An 11,457-nucleotide genomic window follows, 5' to 3' on the forward strand; every position below is an offset into this window, starting at 1 on the left:
TTTGCGCTATCATTTTTGGTACAGCCTGTATATGGCCATAGCAACAACAATAAAATCTCTACCTTTTACAGATTGCTGTGTTCATGGGACCAATCCTGGCTGTCGTGTTTTCTGTCTTTGGCTTCTGCATAAAGTACAACGACACACCAGTCTACCTCCGCTGGCTGTTCCACGTCAGCTACTTCAGATACGGATTCGAAGGCACAGTGTTTTCGCTGTATGGATTTGAGAGGCCAATTTTACCCTGTGATAAGTTCTACTGCCATTTCCGTTACCCTGGGAAGTTCCTACACGACATGGACCTGTTGGATACAAACCTTGTGTTGGGAACAATCGTAATTGTTATCACTGGTGCGATTGTTCATGTGAGCACGATCATTTCATTGTGGCGACAATTGAATTTTCGATGAATGTATTCCTATATTAGGATAAATTGTTTTCCATCTGGTCTACCAGAACTGATAGTTTACGCAAGTAGTGAAAATTAACTTTTAAACATTAAATAATATTTGTTATCTCATTTAGCCAGTGCTTGCACAACTTCAACCCCAATTCTACAAGTTTTCACTTTGTGCATACGAGATTCTACAGAACACGTAATATGTAAGCGTGAAACACCAACATACTACAATACAACATATCAATGGACAATGTAAAGAGTGGTTCATACTGAGGTACTGAAAATATGTGTTACCGGTAGGGGGAATGTGGAACAATTTTTTTAAATCCCAACGTTCGGGATGGGAAAAATTTGCACTTTCCCGACACTGTGGAACTCTAGAATTCTGCATGTCATTTTCCCTTAAGTGGTTGTTCTTTGCATTTTTGGAATAAAAAATAACAATTTCTGATAAGTGTCAGACACAATGTAGAAAATACCAAGAATTAACCACTTTTAAAAATAAACATTTGGAATTTCCCAAAGTTGGGATCAGGATGAGAATTTTTTCACCTGATCCCAGTTGTATTGTGCCTGTAGCAACACTGCAATGCAGCATTTTTCTTGGCCAGTATAGTGTCCCCTTTTAATAACATCTGTGATTTTTATAATACTCTATATATACGAGGGCAATCCAGAAATAAAAGAAAGTTTTGGTGTAAAACAAACAACGAATGAAGGGTGCAAAAAATGTATCGTACAAAAAATACATACCTTACTCTACTTTTCCACACATTCTCCATACCCATTCAAGTATTTATTACAGAATGGTACCAGTTTGTTGACACCATCATTACTCGGTTGCCACCAATGTATTCAAGCAGCCCATTTGTTTTGTATGGCACGATCAAGTGTTTGAAGCCAAGATGCCTTTCCTGTCCAGAAAGGTAGTTCCCAGAACCTCTCACATGCTGAGTGTTTGTTAGGCCATTTTTGGCTTGGAAGGTGATCCGGTATGGTGCCTCCATTGACTGGTGCTTGGTTTCGGGTGTTGAATAGGCATCCCGTGTCTCATTGCCTGTCACAATCGAGAAATTTTCGGAAAGCACTTTGCCGTAGTTGAAAAACTCAGATACTCTCACTACATGGTTGAATACATTGGCGGCAACCGAGTACAATAACCGTATAAACAAACTGGTATCATGCTCTGATAAGTGGTTCAATGAGTATGGCGAATATGTGGAAGAGTAGAGTACGGTATGTAGTTTCTGGTGCCATAAATATTTTTGTACACATCATTTGTTGTTTTTGTATTATACCAAAACGTTCCTTTTTTCCTGGATGACCTTGTATGTCACAATTGACACTGAAATCCAGAGTAAATATAGTTCATTAACTTTCGAACTAGATATTAACAATATATATTAATTGCAGCGTCTAGTAAAAATACAATGGTTTTATGAGCTTGTTTTGCATTACTCTTTAATGAGTTAACTGTAACTTTTTTTGTATTCAATCCTTGCTAATTGCAATAACTTGAAACTATTTGTACATAATGTAATTATATATATAATGTTGAATTTTGAACATAAAATCATCTATGTATAGATTACTGGGGATTTTTAGTAATTTTATAGTAAAAATGTGCATATTTTACATAGATTTTTGACTGTTGAGGACACTTATCAATGTTGTTCTTAAAAGTCTGCAATACCACTGTTGGATATTACAAAATAATAATGCAAATGTTACTAAACTGGTAGTGCTTGAAAAAGTTCTGCGTAACCAGGACAAAATGTTACCCCAAGAACAATAAACACTTTAGTAGTAACATGTACTGTATTATTTTGACAATGAAATGGCTAATAACATTATTGTTGCTCAAAAAGAACAATACTCTATTTGTTGCTGAAGTTGTACTTTTCTTAATGTTGCATTCCATCAATTTTAACATGAAATTAGATTTTATTTGGTTAATTGTACATGTTGTTCATTCATACATGTACAAGACGTTGGCTATAAAGCTCTATACTAAGTGCTGGTACAATCATTACAGCAAAAATGTTAGATGTTCCTTATAAACAGGGAATGGATTTATATGAACCAAAAAGTATTAGATAAGTAAATATATATTTACTTATTTTAATCAAAATACGGAATTAAATATGGACTTAAATTTTGAAAAATGGCAATTTTCATTAAACAAGCCACTCACCTAGCTAAATAAATGCATTAGGTTTAGCAGACATTAATTGTAATGCAAAATTCAAATATAAAATATGCTTTACTTTTCGTTACCAAACTTTCCTTTAAGTACTAAATCGTGAATTTCCCATGTTGTCCATCAAGACAGATTTATGTGTTTTGACTGGAAGTGTGTTCAATATCACATTAATGGAAGTATATTTAAAATATGCAATGTATTTCACCTCAAAAGCTTGAGCTTGCATTGTTTATTGTTAACAGGAATGCTAGAATAACAAATGCATTGTCTATTGTCAAGATTTACAATAAAGGGAGATACAGATGAATGGAAAACCTTTGGTATTAAATGTAGAAGGAAATATGTAGTAATAGCATGAATATGGAGTATACGTCGGAAAAAACTGTTTGAAAATATGAAAATTATATGTAAAAATAACTAAAATATGTACAGGGTGACTTCCAAAATTCTTGACCTTTTCTCCCCTTCTTCTTAACATTTATTTAATCGCCCCCTACTCAGGTATAGCTGCAAAATTAATAAAAAAAGATATTTTTATTCAATGAGAAACCCTTACCACAAGGCCAGTTACGATGAAAACTGAAGCTGTACTTTAACAAGAGTTTTAAACTTGCTTTAATTATTAATTTTACTACATTTAATATTTTTATAAAAAACTTAAAAGGATACAAGAATGCAATTCTTAAGGAACAAAGCTAACCAGAATGGAATTCAATTTCAGATTTGCAAATATTCAATTTTATTAAATCTCAATGCAGGTATATAACAATGAAAGTTCACTATACTGTAAATAATCGTAAAAATTATTGACCCAAAGCATAATTTCTTGACTTTTTCTTGACTGGTAGACACCCTGATGTAAAATATGTGCTAAAAGCTAATATATGTAAAAATATGGAAAATAAACATAGCATCTTTTGTGCACACAATTCGCAAACATAATATGAAATAGCATTAATTTCAGCATCATCTGAAGATATGTATTTATATATAAAACTGTTCCCTGCTCGTAAATATGAAACCGCAATATATTACTGATAAGGAAACATGTAGAAGAACTAAAAATAAATCAGATGATACTTTTTTTCTCAGGAGCCAGCACTTTTTTTTTTCAAATACGGGCTAAGAAAGATATGAATCCAACTAAGATAAAGTATGATCTTAACACATTTAATTTATTAATTAATGCAAGACTGGATTAAAAGTAATTAATTCCTGCACTGAAGTGACTTTCCTAAAGAAGGCTGTACCGGTAACAGCATACTAATATATGGCAAACTCTACCATCTTGCTGTAATTTCAAAATGTGGCTATCAACAGTGAAAAAATAATAATTATAATAGCATGTATATTATTCTGATTCTGATATGTGGCAGAAATCACACAAAAATCAAAAACAGCATACTATACTCATTGGCAGGTGAAAATTTTCAGCTCCCATGCTGACTGTGTGCTGAAATTTTATTTTGTCTACTTTTTTTTTTACAAGATTTTAAGTACTATTTTGTCTGTACTATTTAAAAGCCATGACAACTTTTCAATCATCACAGTACTTTTTTACTGAGAAAGAAAACCAGTGCCATGCTTGAGAGAAATTTCAATACAACACCATTCCTTGTTCACATGCAGAATTTGTACGAGTAAGAATATTTTGATGAGATTCTCTTATGACATTACCTTGTAAACAGTGTGTAACGTTAGGCATTCGACAACATATTCTATGTTGTATAAAAATACACAGAATATTTGTTTTTCAATACTTTGCTCTTTCCCAATCAAAACCAATCCAGCAAATAATCTGTGTTTGAAACAACTGGAAGAGTAAAATATATATTATAAAATAAAATATATGCCCATTAATACACAAGGTTTTGTACATATATTAGCCACAATCTATGCTTAAATGCACACATGAAAATAGAATGATACTTAAATGTGATAATGTACATTAATTACACAATATTGTTTATAAACATTTTGTACCCAGCAAATAAAGTTTATTTTAATTAGAAAAATGCAAGTTTTATTTATTATAAATTTTCCTCTACTACTGATGTAGATGTAAGTTGGGCATACAGGCCAATGTTTGGAAATAACTAGTTACAAGTAAAGATTACTTTTTTGAAGAATTCTAACTGTAAGTAGCTACTTTTAAAATAAGTAATTAGAACTGAGTTACTTTCTGGCAATACAAGTAATGTTATCAACAGTTACTTCTCCGACACTTAAATCCCTCAATAGAAAATTTGCAACATGGAGAAGAACTAAAGTGTAAATCACCAACCCTGACACCATCTGTAAACAAACTGTCTCACCGATTCGATGTAACACTCTGCGTCAGCTGATTCATGACCGCAATCATCTGCTGTTACACTCATAGTTCGCCGCACCTATTCATTTTATATAAGAGCCTCTGAATGTGAGAACCCGCTCTCAAAACATCAGACGAATATGCAGCCGCATACATTGTTACTCTCCCGGTCATTCTCTTTTTCATAACCCTTAAAACTGCAGACACTGACACACCACTGCACTGAGATACCAACTTAACCACTTCATTTACTGGTTTCTCAGGATACCACTGACAGAACGTTACGTAAATATTGAGTAGAATCTGTTTCTCACCCCTTTTCAAAGGCTGTCCTTGCTGGTGTTTTGAAAACAAGCTCGGAGAACACGGAGACCTTCCAGCACGCATAGAACTCGGCATGTTGAAAGTGGCACTACTTCCTTGCTGTTCACATGATTATTTTTAGAAAATAACCAATGTTATAAAATATCATTATGTACACAAATCTCTAAGCTCATTGAAAGTTACAATGCATATTACTACAAAATGTTCACACTTATCTTGCCTTGCCATGTCACCAAGTTATTTTACGAAGTGCACTATATTTGGCGGAACAAAAATCGTTATTAGGATGATTGTCAAAGTTTCCAACCGCAATAAATTTACGAACTTTCGTTGTCTTGTTTTGATCATCATCATCAATATATTTATTGGACTTACAGCAATTCATATGGCTGTTTATGGCCATTATATATTTTATTTACATAAAATCTACAAACAAATTTCAAATACACTCCTATCTATATCAAACCTTAACAATATACATTACCATGTTATATCATTTTGTCTAAAAAAAAGGCAAGTAAAATATATTCAATTCGCATGCAAGAAAGAATTCTTCTTCTTCTTCTTTTTTTTGTCCCTGTCAACATTATCTTGTCGACTTTGGACATCGTTATTGTTTTTTATTTGTTTTAATGTTTTCTTCTAAAGTTGATAGTTAGTCTCACAAATTAATCGGAATCACAAATATATAACAATTATTGTAAATAATTCACTTTTTTTGTCCATTTTGCTGTTTCTTAAAAATCACTTTATATTTCAATTCTACATTTTCGAGAATATGCATACAGCATCCATATTAATGAAGGGGATAAATCTGTTAAAATGGATGATAGTGATATTGGAAATGGAATTTTTAAACGTTGAAAACCTTTGTAGAGTATGATTTGTTGATCTGAATAGATTGGACATTCTAGAATTAAATGTTGAGCATCAGGGTTATTATTGCCACATTTACAATTTTCTTGAGTTTTAATTTTTATTTTTGCTAAATGTGCTGGTGTACGTACGTGTCCTGTTCTTAATCTATTAATAAAAACTATGACTTGCCGTGGGAGTGTGTATGAATTGAACCAAGGGACTTTAGATTTAAATTCTGCAATCCATCTATATGTGTTGCCCACAAACTTAAATTGATCCTTGCACCATTCATTCCATTGTTCCATAAGTTTGATTTTTACTCGTGGTAATAAATCAGTATACATTAACCTATTGAAACTTATGAGTTGTAAGTCCCTGGCCTGTTTAGGATATATGTCCACTCTATCATTTCCTACATTAATATTATGTGCTTTGACATAACTGAATTGTATGTCAATGTTTCTTTTGCAAGCAAATTGAATTTGTTGAATAATTAAAATAATAAGATATGATTGGTGGCATAATTTGGGATAGGATGTAGATAATGCTTGAAGAACACTCAGAGAATCTGTAAGGAGAAGAATTTTTTTAAAGTCTTCCGCTATTCGATATTGTAAGGCTTTGTATAGGGCGTAACTTTCCGCAGTAAAAATAGATGAATCTATAGGTAATCTAAATTGTTGATAAATGTTTTTCTCTGGGATGTAATAGGCACATCCTACACTATTGTTATTCTTAGAACCATCGGTGTAAATCATTACATGCATTGGCCATTTTTCTCTGTACAATGCATGTAAACCTAGATCTCTGAAGTGGATTGAACATTGAGTATATAATGGAATATCTAGTTGATAGATCAAAGGATGTAAGAGAGTGAAAGTATTAGATCGAAGTTCTGGAAATAAGTAATGACAGTATACAAGGAAATATGAGGTGGTATGAGGATTTATTACATCGGCTTCAGCCCATTGTTTTTGTATTTCAAACAATTTATTAAATGGATGATGATGATTTTCCCATGATTTAAGGAGGAATTTTATTGTTAATTGAATCCGCCTGTGACTCAAAGAAGTCTCTTTACTCTCCATATAAACACTTACATTGGGGCTTGATTGCATAAGACCTAGACAAATTCTCAATGCTTTTCTTTGTAATATATCTATTTTGTCGAGTAGATTGGATTTTGCTCCCCCGTAGCTGAAAGCTGCATAGTCGAAAAATGAGCGAAAGCAATTTTTATAAAAGAGAAGTAAAATTTTTGGGTGGCCTCCCCATGCAAGAAAGAAGCCAAATTTATGGGAAATGATTACTGGTGCAAAGAGTTGACCATAAAGGTGAAGCAATAAGTACAAAAGAAAGAGCATTGGGTTTAAAGTGAGACGTCATTTGCGGCAGCGTATCCCATACTACAAATTGGCCATTGTTTTACCTTACGTAATGAATCCTGTAACAACGCTGGATTTTGTATGGATTATTTTACTTCTATGAGTTTGCAATGCTTTCTGCATGCAGGTGGTTTTGTTTACAGAAGGTCTCAGGGTTTGTGATTTGAACTTTAAATCTAGTAAATATGTTTCATGTTTTTTCAGGATGCTAGTGAAAATATTTTATTGGAATCTCTGCTAAATGTAGCTGCAGCATATATTCTAGGGTAGTTAGGGTATTTGCAAAGCCTTAAGGTTTTTAGATGAAGGAGAGGGAGCAAGAAACCTTCAGAGCTCACATTTTAAGTTCAATTTCTGTAGGATGATCCTGCCCGGTAGGACTAAAAAATGTAATGTTTCCCTCTGGGGCGTGCACCATATTGGATGCTTTACCATGGAGCTGGAACTACGGACACAGTAACAATTCTGTCTACATACAGATCTAATGCAGTTGACATACTATATACAATAATTGTAACATTTTTGCACACACTGATGAATTACACAAAAGCCAATATCTGAGTAGGCTAACTGAAATAATGTCGCTTTGAATTCACGCTCCCAAATGTTCAGTTTTCTCACAAGACGTTCCCAGCGGGAGTAAAAAAAAATAAATGAGGAGCGGAAAGCAAAATTACATACAATCTTAAACAATTTCTTTGGAATATGAGAACTAACTATGGCAGAGGCGTGGCGTGCATGTAACCGGTGTTACCGAAGGTAACAAAAAAATATAAAGAAATTAAGAAGTTTTTTCTTAATCAAATAACAACATTGTTAAATAAGTTAACGGAGTTGAGTGTATATTGCAGAGGACATTTTTTCTGCAGCCGACAAAAGCGAAGAGGCAGGCCGTTCCGCTACCCTCAAGAGGCAACAGGAGGAAAGGGCGCCAATGCAAGGGAACAGCGGGGAGGGGAAAGACTTGGAGGCAAGTGTGCTAAGGGGTTATTCATATGCCTGTTTAGGGGCCCTGTTGCCGCTGCGACCTACCGGATCAGCAAGTGTTGTCACATTGGATTTCCAGAAAAGAGCAAAATCCCGCCTAAAACGGGGATACTATTTCTCTGAAGCAACAAGAGCTAGACTGCAAAGCCAAAGCTGGATTTAACTACAACTGAGACCGTTTACGTAATAGATGAATACTTGATGCGATTCGTGATTTGGACAAACCTTGCTCCAAAAAACTAAGTTGGCAACAGTAGTACGTACATCTGGACTTCCTGGAGGAGGGAAATTCTGTTGTCTGCTCAACGCAGAAACGTCAAACTGAACCGAATGTGTTGTTCTTTTTCCCCTTTCCACCTCTTTGCAAAGAAACAGAGATGGTTGACATGGCTCGGCTACTATTCACTGGATTTTCGCGGTGACTCTCTCATGAGTGGTAGTTCTTTCTAGGAGTGATTGTGGCTAAATAAATCACTGAGCGGATTGAAAAAAAATGAACAAAAATCTAGATCAAAGGCATGTTTTTTTTTTGGGGGGGGGAGGGTAGGGTGGAGATGATAACGTCTGATGACCGCGACCGGTAACACTTTTGAAATAGTCACGCCACGCCACTGAACTATGGGTCATTCCATACTAAATCATCCAATGGTGGTTGCATGACCATTTTAGAAAAAAAAAATTTTTTTGTATATACGCTTGTATATGTTTCTAGATATGAAAACCATTTTTTTAAAAAAATATATCCTTAGTCCTCCTGGGGCGGTCATTTTCCACACATGGCAATTTTTGCTCATGTTAACAGTATACAGAAACTTTCATCAAAAACCATTAGAGCTAGAGACCTGAAACAAAATTCATTGAAGTATACTTTCTATGATATTCAAGTATGTTTTGCTCAAAATTGCATCCTAAGACCAAATTGTATGGTGGAAATTTGCGTAACAATAGTTAAAAACTTGGATTTTTAAGCCAGAGTTTTTTATTGAAAGGGTTCGGTCCAAGGTTAAGGAGGCTAAGGAGGGAGCCCTGCATAAATAGGGTGACCAGACGTCCTCTTTTATCCGGACATGTCCTCCTTTTTAGGTGTCTGTCTGGCATCCAGGCAGATTTTTTAAGAATCGGTAAATGTCCTCCTTTTTTTGGAAAAATGCTTCCATCCGTAACGATCAACCAGGTGTTATTTTACATGTAAAGCATAGCACTTGACACGCGATAAGTATTCTAGCAATGCTCATTGAGCACCTAGGAGCTTAACCACTATCATTCTGTACAAATGAGCCTTCAACTCGTGCCAGACTCCAGGTGTTCAGGTTCTAATCATTAATCAGTGTATTTTAGTGGGACGTATAGCACGCCAGTGAAGCAGCGTGTAAAGTTGGCAACACTGCCTCAAGACAGTCTCAGTCGACAGCAGTGGAACATTCTACGAAGACGTGCGTGTGTGTTGCGGGAACACAATCTAGTTGTACTTGTTAGTTTGTGTATGTAATCATGTGCATTCTTCAAATATAGCATTCACAAGAAATAACGTCTACTGCATCTGTACAAAAATCAGTATGGTGAAACAGTTACGGCAATCGCAAACACCAGGTCATACATACGCGACACAGAAACGCGTAATGGGAAATTTTATTATTAAGTAATATTTATATTTATGAAATACCAAAGTGCCAGCCTCCGTGGCAGAGTGGTTAGCACACAGCGCTACGATGCAAAAGGTCCCTGGTTCGAATCCCGGAACTGGAAAAGTGGCAGATCCAGAAGTTACAGTTGATAGGGGCGAATTTCGGTTGGGTATCTCACCCCACAGAAAATCAATGCCAACCTACAGTTGCGGTAGTCTATACAAAGGAGAAGAAGCACTATACACAGGAACAATATTGTTTTGCAAAAATAGGGATCCAGGGCTGGAATAGTTTGTTGTTATGTTGTGTTGTTGGAAGAAGCACATTTTATATATTTTAATGGTAATGGCAAATGTGCTGCAGTGTACTGTCCTCCTTTTTGAATGTGTGTGTCTGGTCACCCTATGCATGAATGTAACTCACAGTAAAAAATCTCAACTTTTAGACAACTCGTTTGGTCAATATGAGGTAGCACATGTGACCTAATTTGTGACATTGCTGTGTAAGGTTAAGCAACATGTACAAGTTACATAGAATGTTGAAGTATTCTCTTTTTCTTTTTCAAAGTTGGGTTAAAAAAGCCTCAGAAAATATAGTAACACAGGATTTTAATACTCGACACAATTGAGGATCTGCGAAATCTCATTGCATAGGGTTTGATTTATTTGGGGGTTTTGTGTTCAAGGCCAGTTATTAACTGATCAGGTGGTTAAAGAATTTACAGTGAAGTTATTTAAGTGCTAAGAGGACCAAACCTGGCCTACATTACCTAACAATGAAAGAATTGGTATAATTACAGAATACCGGGAGTATCTCTGATTGCTTTCAAATTTGGTATACTCGCTAATTTTGACCTCAAAATCACGAATCTGTTGATGATGTGAACAAGTGAAGTTTGCTATCCATTCCATGGAGCGTTGCTTTTCATGTGACAGTAAATGTGGAAAACATACTTACCATACGAACCATTCACGTAGCCCCACGAACCATTCACATAAGGTTAGGTTAGGCAAGAATAGTTAAAATTCAGGGTATTCATAAACATAGTTTTTGAATGCTAATCATTGCAAAAAATTGTTGTTTACTTTGTTCACGGACCCCCTTATTTCTACTTATTTCGCATTTTCTAGACGTGACTGCCAATTTTTAACTGCAGATTCGTGATTAGGACACCAAAATTAGTGAGTATGCCGAATTTGAAAGCAATAGGAGATACTCCCGGTATTCTGTAATTGCTCCAAAGAATCTAGATATATATATTATGAGCCCCAAATCTGACCTCCTTAATCTAACAAAGAAAGCATTTCCGCACCTCACTCATGTGAAGTAGATGGCTGCACGCTGCAGCAGTCTGTATCCGAGAC

At 35.1% G+C, this 11,457-nt stretch overlaps 1 protein-coding gene across 1 annotated transcript in view; it reads left to right on the top strand.

Annotated features, from left to right (window-relative positions):
- The window catches only part of LOC146000222 (ATP-binding cassette sub-family G member 1-like), a 66,398-nt gene extending 61,790 nt beyond the window's left edge, over window positions 1–4,608 (top strand). The window contains exon 11 of the mRNA XM_083137621.1: window positions 72–4,608. Within this exon, the coding sequence (XP_082993747.1) occupies window positions 72–410 (339 nt within the window). The 3' untranslated portion in view covers window positions 411–4,608. The remainder of the gene's footprint in view (window positions 1–71) is intronic.
- The last annotated feature ends 6,849 nt before the right edge of the window (window positions 4,609–11,457 follow it).

This window comes from Lepisma saccharinum, chromosome 16 (assembly GCF_977018435.1).
Source record: "Lepisma saccharinum chromosome 16, izLepSacc3.1, whole genome shotgun sequence".
In the NCBI taxonomy this organism is placed as follows: domain Eukaryota; kingdom Metazoa; phylum Arthropoda; class Insecta; order Zygentoma; family Lepismatidae; genus Lepisma; species Lepisma saccharinum.